At 60.3% G+C, this 16,393-nt stretch overlaps 2 protein-coding genes across 2 annotated transcripts; one reads left to right on the top strand and one right to left on the bottom strand.

Moving 5' to 3' along the window:
* Window positions 1–5,042: 5,042 nt before the first annotated feature.
* SLURP1 (secreted LY6/PLAUR domain containing 1) lies at window positions 5,043–6,207 on the top strand. The gene is made up of 3 exons (XM_012782577.2): window positions 5,043–5,100; window positions 5,461–5,580; window positions 6,080–6,207. The coding sequence occupies exons 1-3, from the start codon at window positions 5,043–5,045 to the stop codon at window positions 6,205–6,207; spliced, it is 306 nt and encodes a 101-aa protein (XP_012638031.2).
* Window positions 6,208–10,454: 4,247 nt separating this feature from the next.
* THEM6 (thioesterase superfamily member 6) lies at window positions 10,455–14,676 on the bottom strand. The gene is made up of 2 exons (XM_012782589.2): window positions 14,043–14,676; window positions 10,455–11,882 (listed from the first exon to the last, which is right to left on the bottom strand). The coding sequence occupies exons 1-2, from the start codon at window positions 14,553–14,555 to the stop codon at window positions 11,769–11,771; spliced, it is 627 nt and encodes a 208-aa protein (XP_012638043.1). The 5' UTR covers window positions 14,556–14,676; the 3' UTR covers window positions 10,455–11,768.
* Between the last annotated feature and the right edge of the window lie 1,717 nt (window positions 14,677–16,393).

Consider the following 16,393-nt stretch of genomic DNA (forward strand, 5'->3'; position numbering starts at 1 on the left):
GGCCACCCAGCCCCAAATTCCCTGAAGAAGCCATGCCTGAACCAAGCCTCCTGAGACTCCTTTCTGGGCAGGGCTGCGTCTCTGGCTCTGTCCCTGTCCCTTATGTCTGTCTCTCTTCCTGTCTCCCCATCATGTGGTTTAAGCTCTATAGTAAGGACGGTCACTGGGCCTGGGACACAAACCAGGCAGATCTCTGCCCTTCCGGCCCTTAGGGACTACTCAGTGGAGCACCCTGCTGCCCACCTCTCCAGACCCTGAGCAGGGCCGCACCCTAAGGCTGCTTCGAGGAGGCCGTGGGCAGGAGTCCAGCAAGATCACCGCCTGCCTTCTCCAGGGCCACCCACACATCCAGTCCCTGCCCCTGCTCTCCCCAAGCCCCACTCTGGGGTGGGGACGTCAGGTGTCCAGGGCAGCCACAAGCTCCAGTGCAGAGGGGCTTTAATTTCACCTTCGCTTGGAATCAGCACCCGAGTCCTCTAGGCTAACCCCCCCCCCCCGAGTCCTCTGCCCCACAGGCCTCCAGGCTGACGCAGCAGTCACATGCAAGTGGACACACACACATGCACACACACACAATCAGTCCTAAAAACACAGAATGAGGGTCCACCCCGTGCCAGCCCCTCCCCAGGGATGCCCAAGGGAGGTGGGGACAGGAGATAGGTCCTAGCCTGAGCAGAGAACTGGGCAGGGCCCCCTTGTTCACCCTGGGACCTGCCCCCTGGCCCTGGGCCTGCTCCCTAGGGCAGGACTCCCATGGCCCAGTGAGCCCCACTGGTCCTGGAGTGCAGTCAACCACACAGCGGAGCCACCATCTATCAGAGAGGCCCTGAGGTGGAATGAGGGCAGCCTCCCAGAGTGGGGGGTGACTGGGAACCTGGAAATGTTCGAGTGCTATTTTGGATGCCCCATCTGGGGCTGTGACCCTGATCTTTGACTTTGTCAAGAGGGAACCATGGCTCTCAGCCATCATGTCATACCTTTCACCTGGATTTTCTCATGTCTCCCATAAAAGTGAGGAGTGGTAGGGTCACTTGGCCTCAAAGCCTGGGCTGAGGTTCAGTACACACACACATACACACCCTACAAATACCCATGTACCCCACAAACTCCCACAGAGACTGGGAACCATCTGTGACCAGAGAGCAGGGCTCAGCCTCTGATCAGGAACAGGGCTCAGTCTATGACCAGGGATCAGGGATCAGTCTGAAACCAAGGCTTAGGGTTCAATATGTGACCAGGGTCAAGGCTCAGTATGTTACTGGGGAAAGGGTTCAGTCCATGACAGGGAAAGGGTTCAGTTCATGCCCAAGCACAGGCTATGAGTGAGGCCCAATGCAAGCCTTAGAACCCTACCTTTGACCTTGACCTCATTAGTTATGAGGCCACCTTTTGGGTATCTGTCCTGGTCCTGAGGCTCCCTATGGCCTGAGTCCTTCAGGCAGCGGGGAGGAGAGGCAGAAGGTGAGCCGCTGGGGCAGGGACCCAGCCAAGCCAGGGCCCCACCAGTGTAGCAGCCTGCACAGTTCCACAGCCTGTAGGAGCTGGACAGTGCAAGATGTGGCGTGGTGGGGAAGGGAGGAGCTAGTGACCCCAGATTTGGGCTGGAAGAGGAGACAGGAGCAGGTAGGGAAGGGAAGGAGCGGGATTCCATGTCTGGTGGCATAGGCCACCCTGCCCCTAGCTGGCTGCTCCTCTCTGTGGGGGTTTGTGGTGACCAGGATTGCAGATCTGTCCCATAAGGGCAGGAGCTGCTCTGAGAGGGAGTGAGCTCCGTATCCCCAGGAGTGTCCAAGTCTGTGCTAACTAAGCTCCATCAGAGAGGCTACAAGGGCATTTGTACCCTCAGGAGTGGTCACACTGAGCGCCAGGACAGAGTCTATGCTGGGCCACAGACAACACCCATCCTGGGTCTCCTTGGAAGAAATGACATTAGTCACCCATCCACCCACCCACCCATCCCTCTCTCCATCCACCCACCCATCTATCCATCCATCGAGCAAACCCTGCTCAACAGTGAGCATGGCCAGGCCCAGGCTATGGGAGGCTCACAGAAATGGAGACATGTTTCTCCACGGGAGGAGGAGGTAACAGTCTGGCAGCCCCTCAGGCCAGGCCAGGCCAGGCGGGCACCAGCCACCAAGGCTGGGGCAGGGCTTTGCCTGCATCCTGAAGGGAATGAGGAAACCGGGAGGTTTCTGGGAAGAGCAGTGGTGAGGTACAGTATGCATTTTAGCCAGTCCCTTGGAGTGGAGGGTGGAGGGTGTGGCCAAGGGGGAGGAACCAGCCCCCAGAACATAGACGGCCCGACCTGACAGACGTGGCCTGCTAGGTGGGCAGGTACAGGCAGGGGCCATGGGTCCATCTTGGATAATGGGTGAGGGCCATTCAGGTGGCCTGGCCAGGCCTGGAGAGGGGCCTTGGAGGTTCCTCTCTGTTCTCCCCTGACTGAGGTGGGCAGGCAACGGGAGGGAGGATGCAAGGGCACCGCACTGGAGTCTCTGCCGGCTGCTGCTGACAGTCTTGCAAAGCCCAGACAGTTTTCACATACAGCCCTGCATTTCAACTGTCCAGCAGCCCCAAGGGATAGGAGTGACCAGTGTACCACTCACAGATTGGCCGCTGAGGCTGGTACAGGGCTGAGGCCAACCCAGATGAGCACTCCAAGGCTCGAGGAGCTGCGCTGCCCCCAAGGTCACACACTACCCTTGACGGGGCTCAGAACCTGGTCTCCTGGTTCCACATGTGGGGCCACCAGGAAAGGCATGGATTCACCAAGAGGAAGGAGGAGAGGAGGGCAGTCACTCAACTAGGGCATAAATCCTGTTCTGCCCAGTCGTGTCTGGCCCAGGCATGGTGCTGCTTTCCCACCTGCCAATGGGTGCTGGGCACAGGGATGGGCCAGGGTGGTGCCCACTCTGCCCGGAGGAAGGCTATGTGTGCCCCTCTCCTGGCTGGAGCATCCTCTCAGGTCTTCCTTCCCTTTCAAAGCCAGGGCAAGAGGCATCTTTCCAGGCAGCCACAGCCGACAGCATGCCAGCACGTCCATGGACAGGGCCCACAGCTGCACAGCTCGCTGGCATGCCCGCCCCACCTGTGCTCAGGTACCCCTGCACTGTGATCTGCATTGGGCTGAAAGCCTTATGGAGAGACCCATCCTTATCCCAGCACTTGCTAGTTTTCACAGCCATCCTGCAGGACAGATGTTCCTCTGCCCAGTTTGCAGATGATAGAAAGGGGCACAGAGTGCCTTGAGCAGGCTTGGGTAACACGGGAGCTTGGGTGGAGCTGAGACCAGGCTCCAGAACTGGACAGTCCATGGCACCTCTTGCAATGTCTGGGTGTGTCTGCAGACCAAGCCCTGGGAAGGAGCCGCTCCCGCTGCTGTCTGCACGCCTCCCGAGAGCACAGCCCCATTGTTTGATTCGCAGTAACCATGGTCTCGCCCTTTGCAAACTATGCCCTCCGCTTGCTTTCTTGCAACCATCCTGTCTTGTACAACTAGCCTCAGCCCACACAAGACCAGGTCACTTTTGCAATCTACAAACAGGAAACCAAAGTCTAGAGGGACAAAGGGGCCACCCCAAGGCCACACATAGAGAAAGCAGCAAGGCCAAGGCCAAAACTATATCCTCCTAGATGGGTGCCAGCCCAGAGCTCCTTCCAGCAGCCTGTTCGGCCTCAGCAGGGCCTATGCACCATGTGCCTGCCTAGCCAACTTGTCTAGCCACCCATCCCTCCATCCCTGGATTCTGCCATCCCTTCATTCCTCTCTCCACCATCCACACTCTCAAACATCATCCATCCAACCACCCATCCATCTATCCACCCTTCATCCATCCACCCATTCATCTGTCCATCCACCTATCTACCCAACATCCATCCATCTATCCCTCCAACCATCTGTCCACCCACCCACTCATTCATACCTCCAACCATTCATCTATCCACCCATCCATCCATCCCTCCATCCCCCATCCATCTATCCATCCACACACGACCCATTAGGACCTTGCAGAACAGGGGGACCAGAGAGGCTGGCATACTGGGAAGGGCTGTGGAGCAGCAGCACCTGGCTGGGCCTCACAGCATGGGGAGATGTGAGGCATTAGGTAGGTGACCAGATGGTGTGATCTCTGGGAGACACAGGTGGGCAAAGCAGTGGGATGAACAGTGTGCATGGGAAGCGCCATGAAGCTCAAACAAGACTGTCAGGCCAGGAGCATGGGCAGAGCCCTGTTGTCAGGGGCCCACAACTGAGAAACTCAGGCTTAATCTAAAGGCTATTAGCAGAGAAGGAGCTAGCAGTGCTGAGGGGCCAGTCCTGGGCCCATACCTGTCATTCCAAGAGGGACCTGGCTGGCCACACCACCCTCAACTGACACTGCCCATACTTCACCAGGCCCTTACCCTTTTCCACATGGCCCCTACTTTGCGGGCATGTGTATCAGGTGTACACGAGGCAGAAGGGGTCTGGGTATGGAGGACAGTGACCTTGGCCCTTGGCCAGCCAAATGGGGCTGTAGTTCCTAAGTGGCCTCCCTGCTAGGCCAGGCCAGGCTGCAGGGAAGGAGCACCATGCAGGGCCTGGACAACAAGGGCCAAGGCCACCCAGGGCCTGGGACTTCAGGGCCCCCAAGACTGGAGCTGCGTGACCTATGTGAACCTCCAGGGCAGAGCCAGGATGTGGGGGCTCATCAGAGAGTCAGTCTGAGCTCGGTGGGAAGGGTCTTCTCAGTCAGAGCTGTCCCAGGACAACAGGGTATGTCTGGGGAGGGGTGAGTTCCCCAAACTGAAGGTGTGCTTGCAGAGGGCAGGGCCATGGTCCTCAGACTGGGGCTCCCAGGCCCCACCTCCCCAGGGCTGGTGAGTGATGATGGCTCAGGTGGCCGCCTGCCATGGTCCTGCCGGTTGCCTCCCCTGTGACACCCTACTGACTCACGGGCCAGCTCCCGCCCCAACCAAGGGCCAGTGTCCAAGGGGCCAGGTGAGTATAAATCTCAACGTGAGGCCAGCCACCTCTTCCAGCTCCCAAGCACAGAGGAATGGCCTCGTGCTGGGCTGTGCAGCTGCTGCTCATGGCAGCCTGGAGTGTGGGCTATGGTGAGTGGGGCAGATGTGGCTGGTGAGGGACCCTGCCTCTGGGCCTTGTGCCTACCTCCCAGAGGACAGGGCTACTGGGGGGCTCTGTGGCTGAAGGCCTCCTCAGGGCCCCACTGGCTCACCTCCTTACTCTCAATGAGACTTCTGGGTTCTAGAGCCCAGCTTCAGCCTGGGATGGGGTAATGGCCCCATTCTCCAGGAAGGGAGACTGAGGCTCAGTAGAGGGATGCACTGTTCAAGTCTGTCAGTCAGCCAGAGGGCCCTGAAGAGTCCCAGTTAGTCTCCTTTAGCCGCTTCCTTCCAGTTCCAGGGTGGGTTTTGAGGCCAGGTGATGAGGGTCTGCCCCAATCCCTTGCCCAGGTGAGGCCTTCAGGTGCTACACCTGTGAGCATCCCACAGCCATTTCTTCATGCAAGAACATCACTTACTGCAAGCCGGAGGACACAGCCTGCAAGACCGAGCTGGTGACCGTGGAGTCGGGTGAGGCGGGGTCCCACGGCAGGCCTGGGGTGTGCAGGGGTCAAGGCCACCTCCCCCAAATGCCTCCCTCACCCTGCAGTTGCTCCTCTGGGCCTGAGAGGCAGTGGGTGGGAAAGACAGGGTGGGCTTCCCCACCTTAGAGGGGGCCATGCAGCTGAGGGGGGGTGCACAGCCCCTCAGGGACCCACCTTGGGGTACTAGGCACTGGGAAGTGGGTGGGGCAGAAGCAGAGGTCCCTCATGGAGCCCAAGCCCCAGCTCTGCCAGACTGGCAGGTGATGTTGCCTCAGCCTCTGGGCTCGGGCTCTGTCTGGGGCCAGCGCTGCAGACGCATGAGGGGCTGGGTCACTATCCACGAATGTGTCACAGTTGGGGCAGGGGGTGCTAGGCATGGAGGACTCCCCAGACCTGAGCCCTGAGGAATGGGGATGGCAGCGAAGGGTTGGAGACAGCACACAGGGCCAGGCAGGGCTACAGCTCTGACACCGGCCACCCTGCAGAGTTCCCCTTCAACCAGAGCCCTGTGGTGAGCCGCTCCTGCTCCAGCTCCTGCATCGCCACAGACCCCGACAGCATCGGAGCCGCCCACCCCATCTTCTGCTGCTTCCGTGACCTCTGCAACTCGTGAGGGCAGCGGCTGGGAAGGCACTCTGCGGGCGCCTCCTCTCCTGACGGCCTTGCTCTGCCTGCGGTGCCCTCTGCCCACAAGCCTCCGTGGGCAGAGCTCACTGGGCCTCAGGCCACTCATGGGACCTGAGGGGAGAGAAGCACACCAGGGGTGCTCTCTATCTTCCATCCCTCAAACTCCTAGAAAATAAATAAGCCAAGGGTGGAAACGACTGCTGGCCTTTCTGGGTACGAGGAACCCACAGAGCTGGTGTCACAACAGCCAGGCTGAGTCGAGGCATGTTTCAGGCACCTGACACTGGCTCTAATCCAGGGCCATTTGAACCCATTTCACAGATAGGGAAACAGAGGCTTGGGGGGGGGTAAGCCTCCTGGGCTGTCCTTCCTACAAACTAACCTCACAACCTCTCAGACCAGGACCTATACCTAAGCCCAAGGAAAATCTCCTTTTCCTTCAGAAATCCCCACTCAAACCCTGGAGCTATCACCTACAAATCAGAGTGGAAAGGAAGCTCAGAGCTGGAATCCACTTTCCTCCAAGGATGGGTAGGTCTGGCTCTGCCCACCCAGCCCAAGGGAACTTCCCAGATGTGTGTATGTACCTTGGCCTGCTGGCACCACACAGCTCCACAGCCTCAGTCACCCCTCTGACAACCACCTGCTGTGCCCTTTGGCTGAGATTAGATGAGACTGTGGCTGGAGCTGCAGCACTCCCCAAGTGGGCATCTGGCCAGGGCTGCCCACCCCTCCCCCCAGGACTCAGTCCCAGAGGCCAGCCTCCGTTTGACAGGATGGAGGCAGCAGCACATCCTCAGGGGCCTTATGACCCAGGAGACCTTGCTTTTCGGCCCCTGCTGCCCCATTGTAGGGAGGGGGCAGCAGCAAGGTGCACAAGGCAGGTGTGGGGCTTGGGCCACCCCCTTTCCCGGCCCCAGTTCTTATCTGTGTCTTCTAGGTTGGGCATCTTCTGAGATCTGCACTAGGCCTTGGGTTTTAAGGCCCCACAGGTCACCTGACCATGACCCTGGGGTCCTGCTGGCACCTGCCACTGCTGGGGTGGGAGTGACATGCAGCATCAGTGGTCCAGCCGGCTTGGCAGACAGAGGTGCATAGGACCCCTGTAAGAGCTCATCCCTGTCCCTGAAGGGCCTAGGGGTCAGTACATACTCCCACCTTCATGCCCTCCCAGAAATGCCAGGAATTCACACCCTGAGGAACAGTCCCCAACCAGGGAGAGCTGCCAGAGAGGCCTCCTTTAAGGCGTCCCACCTAGGGCCCTCCTTGCTGGCTAACGCCACGCCTACAGGTCCCCAAGAGAGCCATTCCCCGGCATTACCGCCAGATTCCAGAGAGCCCCACTGGGCACTGGATTTGGAGCCAAGGGGCTTCTCTTGGCCCAGCATTTGCAGCAGAGCAAAGGATAACACCCTGGGCCCTTGGGAGGTGGGGTGGGAAGGCCAGCGCGGGACCGGCGCGGCCAGCAGAGGGCACACGCCAAGCCCTGGAGCCGGTGAGAGGAGCCTCTCACCGCACAGCCTCTGCCCTGCCTGGACATCCACTGCTAGCTGAGCCCAGTCTGGTCTGCAGGGTACCACTGGGAGCTCGGGAAGCCCTTGCCCCATGGGCTGGCCTTGAAGATGCCCTCCTGCCCTGCCGTTCCCCGCCACTCTCCCAGGAAACTCGACACGTGAAACTGGCGGAGGCACAGGTGGGACCAGGGAGGGCGCGCCCAAGGGCTGGGATAATGGGCTCTCACCACCTGGGGGACATGGGCGGCCTGAGGAAGGAGTGGGCACCACACCTTGTGACCGTGCTGGACGTGGGGAAAGCTGAAGGGAAAACAGAGTTGTAAACAGATGTGGGTGTGGGGGCAGAGAGAAGATGCCCACCTAGACCCCCCCCAGTAGCGCAGTGGTGCTGGCCTGCTGTCCCAGCTGCTCTGGAGGCCCAGGCAGGAGGATCACTTGAGCCCAGGAGTTGGAGGCTGCAGTGAACTGTGAATGCACCACTGCACTCCAGGTTGGGTGACAGTGAGACCCTGTCTCTAAAAAACCAACTAAACCAAACCTCTCTGACTTCCTAGAGGGGTAAAAGGATCAAGCATTACTCTTCTGTTGCTTTAAGAAATCACATAAACAAGGGGAATGTAGAACGCTGGGCTATTGCCCTCCAGGCCCTCAGGGGCAGGACCCTCAGCCTCCCCAAGGGTGTCCCCAACTTGCAGGTGTTGAGTGGGGAAGTCAGACAGGATGGGCTGTCATGACAAATCAGCACTTTTGGTCAGACTCACGGAGCCACCTGACCATGTTGGAAACTCTGCCCTAGCCTCAGTTTCCTTGTCCAGGAGGGCAATGGTCCCACTGTCCAGGGATTCCAAGGAGCCAGGCAGTGCTGCACTCTATTCAGCAAGCCTTGGAAGTGGGAGTCTGCATCCCTGGGCCCTCAGGGGACACAGCAGTGACCAGCCAGCCAACTGAGCCCAGGAGGCAGGCACTCCAGCCAGGAATGCAACAGGCAGCTGGCCTAATGTGGGCCCAGGGACACCAGGGTTGCCTCCGAGACCCCACCAAGGCAGCCTGGGCTCTGTCCACCTGGCCCTCAGAGCACACACTGCCCTCTCCCTTAGGGCGACAGTCCCTGAGTACTGCATCCCCAAGCCCCTCACTGCTTCACCATCACCCACTGAGGGCCTCCTGAGTCTGACCAAAAGTGCTGATTTGTCATGACAGCCCATCCTGTCTGACTTCCCCACTCAACACCTGCACCTGGACACTGTACAGACCCCAGACACCACAGGGGGTGGGGCGCCTGGAGTGGCATCATTCCTGCAGCTGTCAGCCCAGGGGAGGCACAAGGAGGGATACCAGGGGCCACCCTGTGCACGGGCCAAAGCAGTCACTTTTCTCTAACTTCTCAGGGCAGCAGGCCTGTGGGATGAGTGGGTTCCACTGGAAGAATAAGGCACTGTTTCATTTCCAAGTCCCAGCCACCCAATTCCCTGACCCAGGCCAGTCCCATTGCGAGGGATCAATGCCCCCTAGTCAGCAGGGCCCCTCCTCCACTCCGTGGTTGGTCCAGCCTACAAACATAAAGGCCAGGAGAGCCCCATTGGCCTTAAACCCTCTGCCAAGCTGGCCCATGAGAGCCTGGCATGTTTGTTCAGCCCCTGCATGGACAGTAAAGCCCCAGGGGCCTTCAGGGTGTGGCCCCCTCAGCCATCTTCATGCCCCCAGCCATCCTGAACCACCCCCTAACACACACACTCATTCTTAGTCCAGGCTGGAACTCCTTGCCCAGGCAGATGTGCCCTTCCACAGCTGAGGGACAACTCCTGAGCCAGGGACCTACAGGAACATTGTCACATGGTGCCACACAAGGACCAGATGCCCCATCCTGCAGCCTCCACCCTTCTCTCAGGTCCCAGCCAGCCATGCAGGGCTGCTGGCTGGACCAGCCTGTACCTGAACCAACTGTACGCCCACTACTTCCTGTCTGGAGTCCCCTGGGAAACTTGTCCTCTGGCAAGACTCAGCTCAGGGGCCCCAGGAGTGGAGCAGAGGCTTTGGTCCTGGCCGCAGCTGACTTGGCAACCCCAGTGAGTCACTTCCCCTCTCCAGCTCTACTTCCCCATCACTGACACCTGTTTCAAATCTAGCTCCTGCCAATCGCCCATTCCTTCCCTGGTCCTTGGGCTTGCTGAACTCTTCGGGGCTGGTGGCCAGAACACATATATGGTCCACACCCCCTCACTTGCTGTGTCCAGGGATCCCACATTTCCCTTCCCTCTTCAAAGGGCCTGCAGAACAGCCCCTCTGCTCTCTGCCCACCCCACCCATCCAAAGCCCATTGACCTCAGCTCCCAACTGCCCCCCACCCTGCCCCCCAACTCCAAGAGCCTGGTGCCCAGGCCCAGACTCTGGCGCACGACCTCCCAGGGTGATCCTGGGACTCAAAGGAAGAAAACTGGAAATCTGCACCGGGCATCTGTGGATGGAGGCAGCAAGGCTCAAGGGTGGCAGTCCAGGAGAGGGCCCGGGCAGGAAGTGCCAGCAGGGGCCTTTGGGCAACCCCTTCCTAGTCTCAGTCCCGTGTTCTGTGGGATACGGACAAGTCCTGCCCTGCCAGCCTGATCCCTAAGTTCACGGAATCTGACAAGCCTGGACAGCCCCCCACACCAGAAAACACATCCTGGGAATGGCCCCCGTGGGGAAGGGATCAGAGCTTCAGAAAGGAGGGCCTTCCCCACACTTGCACTTGAAACCCTTTAATCTTGCACTTTCTTTAAATAAAACAAAAACATTGCAGCGCTCCCACAGTGGCTTTAAGGCAAGAACAGCAGCAGTGTGGGGTCGGGGTGGGTGGTATCAGGGGCGTCCCTACAGCTCCTGGCTCTGACTCAAGGGGGATTCTGGGGCTGGGCAGCAAGGAGGTAGTTCTGGGTCGGCTGGTGGGGGCAGGGGCACAGGGCCTAAGCAGGCAAGCAGCAAGCCCCACACCCACCCCAGGCCCCAGCACCCCAGCCAGACAGGGTACCCTCTCTCTGGAAGCTGAGGGCATTGGCCAGAGCCTCTGGCTGGGGACCAGCCCCCACTGTGCCCTCAGTTTCCCCAGCTGTTAAGGCCAGGGATTAGGCAGGAGCAGGCAGCCCTGGCCAACATTCCAGCAGCCTGGTGTCCCTATCAGGTGCCAGGACAGACCACTAGAGCAAGACAGGGCATGGCTCGACAGCAGGGAAGAGGCCTGTAAAACAGAAGGCAGAGAGGCCAGGAAAACCCAGCCTTCTAGGGAGGCAGCCCTCACAGCAGGGAAGGGGGTCAGGCAGAGACGGCCCTCACGGGAGGACAGAGGCCTGGGGTGCTGCAGTCCGGACAGGGCAGCCCAGCCTGAGGTTACAAGCATGGCCCTGATGGGCACCTAGCCCTGCTCTGTTCTCTTTCTGACCAGGACACCCCAGCAGGGAGGCCTGCTGCCTCTTCTGGAGCCCTGTACCAGCTGACCCCTCCCATCCACAAGCCCTAGCTGCCTGCCTGGCCCTCTGGCCCAGAGGCCAGTGTCACCAGGGAAGCTTGGGTAACCTTGTCTGCTGTTGTCAAATGCTAGCCAATCTTCCCTCCTGCCCTTGGTCTGCCTCCAGCCCAGCCTCTGACCAACCAGACTCCACCCTGGTGATTGCTACCTCTACCCTTCAGATGTCCAGCTTGTGCCCAGGACTGCTCTGGCCTGGCCCTGCCCCGTCCCTCCTGGCAGTTCCAACCCAGATGTGCTCAGGCTGCTGTGCTCCTGGCACATCCTCCCCACCTAGGCCACAGAAGTGTGGCCTCGCTGCAGGGCTGGGCCAGGTCCCCCTGCCCATCCATCCCCACCCCAGGGGCAGAGCTGGTCAGGGGGTCAATGCCACCCTATCCCCTGCCCAGCCCGGAGGGATGTCAGTAACTGGGGATCCCAGCGAGTGAAGGGGGCTGGGCAGGGGCCACTCCAGCATGGAGAGAGCCCAGCCCAGCCTGCTCTTTCTGCAGGACAGGCCATCAGATGGGCATGGAGGGCTAGGTGTGGAGGCAGCGGTCACTCGTCCTTGTTGACCTTGCGGAGCCCACTCTCGGCACAGAGCAGCTGGCTGCTGGCCATGTTGTAGGTGATCCAGTGTTGCAGGTCTTCAGGCAGCTCAGGGGACTCCACCTGCAGAAGACAAGAGGGTGAGGCTCCCATAGGTCACATGCTGCTATGGGAGTGAGCAGGGGCCCAGGAGGGGCACCCAGCCAGGTTGCTGCCTTCCACCTCTGGGTCTCTGCCCATGCTATTCCCCAGCCTGTGACCTCCCAAGAGTCCCCTCCCCACTGCCTGCCCCAGCCCCCTTCCCAGCCCCCGGTGCTTGTACTTCCATTGGAGCTCTCTCCACATGACCTTGCCTTTGCCAGGCCTGTCTCCCCAGTGGGGCCATGCTCAAGCCCTCTGTGTCCCCAGGCAAAAACCCCTGAGGCTGGCAGGTTGTAGGGGCTAATGGGAGACGCAGAGGAGCCAGACACCTCAGGAAGTGGGTGCAGGGGGAGAGGGTTGGAGAGAGATGGCATGGGAGCCACTCTCCCAGGAAAGTGCTGGATGGGGCTTGCAGAGAGTGTGCCAAGGGCATGGGACCTCATCTCCAGGGCAGCTCTGGGCCCGACCACTCCATTCCTAGCCCTCCCAGCTTGGCTGCACCAGCTGCCTCCTCCTGCACACACAGCCACAATTTGGTGATGGGAGCTACAGGCCTTGTAGATGGGTGTTGGGGACTTCCAGGATGAGGGGCGAGGCCAGGCAAATGCCTACCTGATCTCAGGGTCAGCGGCCACACAGAGGTGCTTAGAGCTGGAGCCTGGGCCTTCCCTGCAGAAGGGCTGGGATCAGGGAGGAGGAGCTGCCCAGCCCCCATGGGAAGTCCTAGCAGAGCAGGGCCTGAGCTCTGCACCAACGTCTGGCTCCAGCCCAGCTCTCCCTCCCTTGCTTCCGTGCCCCAGGCTAGCCTCTCAGCACATAGGACCCAGATCTGGACTCAGCCTGCCCTAAAGCACACCCACCACTGGGCCTGGGACCCTCACCCACCCAAGCACTCAGGCTAGACACCCAGACAACTCCTAGCCATCCCCGGCCTCCAGCTGTGCCAGGCGCCCACAAGATGTAGGCTCCACCTCATCAACTCTGTCCTTGTTGCGCCATGGTCCTGGCCCCTCGCCTCTCACATGGACCTCACCAACCAGTCCACATCTGACACCATGCCGTCCCATGCAGAAAAGCTGCCCTGGTTCCCACTCCTCAGCCTCCATGTCCTTACTCTCAACCTTGATGGACACCGCCCCTGGACTCCCACCACATGAAGGGACACAGGGCCCAGCATCTGCCTTGTGGGGGCAGAGAGGAATCTAGGCCCTTGGGGAGGTTCCCTGACTCAACAAAAACAGACCAGGGAGCTGTGCCTGTGGCCCACTGTGCAGCTTCAAGCAGTTGCCATTGCCTCTCAGAGCCTCCATTTCCCCACCTCTGGTATAACCTCTCACGACTGAGGTGAGACTGTGTCCCTCTGCTTGGGAGCTGCTGTCCCAGGCCAAAGAGGGTGCAGCAGGGGTAGGCAGGCCCCAGCTTCTCCGCTGAGGACTACAAACAACTTTTCAAAAGCCTGTCTGTGGCAGGAGCCTGCCCTGGCAACCATGGCCACCATGGCCATCCCCAGGGCCCCGCTGCCATGCTGCAGTAGGCTCTGCTGTGCCGGGAGAAGCAGGCCCTGGGGAGCAGCCTGGAGCCCCAGACACACACATGTGGCCCCTCTCTCCAACTGGAGAAAACAGGGAGCTTGCAGCTCTCTGGGACCTAGGCCTTCAACCTCAAACCCAGGTGACAGGGACCCAGCCCCCTCAGCAATAAGGGCATGGAAAGGGGTCTCCAGTAACCTCCTCTAACAACCACCCACCTCCAGTCTATGTTCAGAGCCAAGGACCAGAGAGAGCGGCCCAGCACTCCAGGCCACACAACAGCACCAGGACCTGCACTCCTAGGACCCGCCTGGTCTAGGCTTCTCTGTTTTGGAAGAGGGGAAGGGTGAACATGAAACTGTGAGGGGCCAGGTTAAGAGATGGCAGGGGGGGGAGCACGCTGCCCAACAATGAAGTGTTGATTCAGGGACCCTGGGACCCCCATGGCATCAGGGAGGCAGGCCCTCGGTCGCCAGAAAACTGAAGGAGCGGTATAGGGTGGGACGGGGCACTCCAAAGATGCACAGACAGCAGGCCTAGCCCAAGAGAGGGGACTGGGGACCAGAAGCCCCTGGGAACCCCGCAGGACAACGCGCGGGGCGGAGCCTCTCACCTTGCGCTTGCACAGGTGCAGCACTACACGCTCCGGTGAGGTGCCCAGTACGTGCTGCCGGAAGCGCAGGAGCGCGCACACGAAGTCGTCACGCAGGCTGACAAAGCGGGCCTCCAGGTAGAAGGCGCGGTCGTCCCAGCCCAGCAGGCGGGTGCGCACATCGAAGGGCTCGAGTAGGCGCAGCGAGCGGCGGTAGCGCGCGCACGAGGCGGCCAGCACGGTGTGCGCTCCCAACTCTCGCAGCGCACCAAGCACACCGCAGCGGGTCAGGTGCGCAGCGCGCGCCACGTCGGCCTCGCGCAGGTAGCGCGCGTTGTTCATGTGCAGCAGCAGGTCCAAATCCGAGGGCAGCACGCGGCCCGGGAAGCGCTGCTCAGCCAGCAGGTCGCGGACGCGCGGCTGCAGCAGGCGCGCGCGCAGCACGGCGCACGGCACGCGCACAAGGTACCAGCCGTCCAGCAGCGCGAAGAAGGCGAGCGCCAGGGCCAGCAACGCCACTAGCAGCACCGGCATCGCGGAGACGGCGCGCTGTGCGTTTGAGCCCGCTGTGCCGCAGCCCACCGCCCTGCACGCCCGCCGGGGAACCTGCAGGCGCAGCGCGGCCGGAGCGAACCACCTCACCCAGCCGGTCGGGGGGGAGGCGCCCCGCCGCAGCGCGCAGCCCCGCCCACAGCTCCTGTAACCCCCCCCCGCGCGCCGTCATGGTCCGTCCCGCCTCCCGGGCCTGCGCCGCAGTCGCTTTCCCCCGGCGGGGCGGGGCGTGCGGGGCGCCACAGCGGCGTCTGGCGGCCGCGCCCGGCGCTGCAGGCGCAAGGGTGTACCGGGCCTTGCGCAGCGTCTCCGCCTCTGCTTGGAGCGCCAGACCCTAGCGCGTCTCTCGCTGGCGGTGAAGACGCGGACCAATGCCGGAGGTTTGGCCTTTGACTCAGCAAAGTCAAAGGGTACAGCGCCAGCCTAAACTGCGAGACTTAGCAAAGACAATGGGACACATTCTGGTTCCCGGCGGCGCTGCTGAGAGACGCTACTGGACCCTTCTGCTGCAGAACCTGCGGGTCTCCCCACTCGCAGGGCGAGGCCCCACGGCGTTCGCGGTGGTTCTGGACTAGTCGCGACCTGGCCCTTATGCGCATTTTCAGTCCCAGCCTGTAACCTCATTCCAACCCCCAAAAATCCTGCTGACGCCACTCTCATTCCCATACATTCCTACCCTTTGGAGCCGGGTAAGCGTAGTAAATGACTCAGCAACATATTCAAATCTCTTGCTTTGGGCACTTGGGACTTTGGCCCAGCCTGCGGTTGCATAGGCTTAACCGTCGAGTCCCTCTTCCCTGGGAGGCTGTGCCAGCTGTCCCCGGCAGCCCCCAGGGCTCTCGGGTGACAGCGTGTGCCAGTGACCTAGCGTGCCACCTCATTAGGTCTGTGCTAGGGTCCAGGAATCCATGTGTGGGTTTTATGGGCTTCCGAGTCAGGCTATAGGTTCGGGACGCTCTAACAAGACATTGGGCAGCAGCTGGTTGAGAGGGGCTTTAGCCCAGGACGCAGTGGTTTTGACCTGGGGTTGCAGGGCTCTTGACTGCCCTCAAAGGAGGAGCTTCGTGGGGCAGACCACCCCACAATTCCGGGGCTGCTATACATGCCCTGGTCACTGTCAAGGCCAGAGGCTGAATTCTTTGCTTTTCTGGCTTTGTTTCTAGGGCCAGCAGCTTGGCAGAGTGGGGTCTGGTTTTCCTGGGTCTTGGGATCTGCCTGATGCTCCCAGGGACCAGGAGTGCATTGTCCTGATCTAAGAAGGGTCTTCCACATACATTTCTCACACTTGTCCCTGTAGCACTCTGTCCTGGCTCTGAGGCCTCTCCCCATGGAGGGGCAGCCCCTCAAGATGAAGAGTGTGAGGACACATCCTTTGAGTCCATTGGCTGTTGCTCAGAGAATGCAGTCTCCTGTTCACCCGCGTTGCCCAGTTTGTCCCATCCTGCCAGAGGAGGGACCCACAGCTGGAGGCCCAACCCTGAAGATGTCAGTGAAGGTTGGTGAATGAGAAACCAGCCCAGAGCTTAGAAGACCTCCATCTTCTTGGCCCCCTCTACTCCCCATTGTTACAGGCCTCCAGAGGAGGTTTTTGCATTTCTTGGTGTTTGTTGTGAAAAAGAATTTCAGGACTCGCCACATAAACCAACCAAGCAAAAGCTTAATTGAAAGGGGAAGTACACTCTCAGGAAAGAGAGTGAGCAGGCCGGAGAAGGCAGCTGCACTAAGAGAAAGTGATCTTAGATCTTTTCTTTTGTGGTCTTACTAATTAAGGGGAGGAAGAAATGTTCAAGGCCAAGGGGTTGGCTTTTACTAAGAATTTG

The sequence above is a fragment of the Microcebus murinus genome, chromosome 7 (assembly GCF_040939455.1).
Source record: "Microcebus murinus isolate Inina chromosome 7, M.murinus_Inina_mat1.0, whole genome shotgun sequence".
Classification (NCBI taxonomy): domain Eukaryota; kingdom Metazoa; phylum Chordata; class Mammalia; order Primates; family Cheirogaleidae; genus Microcebus; species Microcebus murinus.

Bases quoted from the DNA above. Each gene is read 5' to 3' on its own strand.
- SLURP1 (XM_012782577.2), top strand. From the start codon at position 5,043: ATGGCCTCGTGCTGGGCTGTGCAGCTGCTGCTCATGGCAGCCTGGAGT. The intron at 5,101-5,460 runs GTGAGTGGGGCA...TCCCTTGCCCAG, and splicing joins AGCCTGGAGTGTGGGCTATG to GTGAGGCCTTCAGGTGCTAC. The intron at 5,581-6,079 runs GTGAGGCGGGGT...GCCACCCTGCAG, and splicing joins GCTGGTGACCGTGGAGTCGG to AGTTCCCCTTCAACCAGAGC.
- THEM6 (XM_012782589.2), bottom strand. From the start codon at position 14,555: ATGCCGGTGCTGCTAGTGGCGTTGCTGGCCCTGGCGCTCGCCTTCTTC. The intron at 11,883-14,042 runs GTGAGAGGCTCC...TGTCTTCTGCAG, and splicing joins TGCACCTGTGCAAGCGCAAG to GTGGAGTCCCCTGAGCTGCC.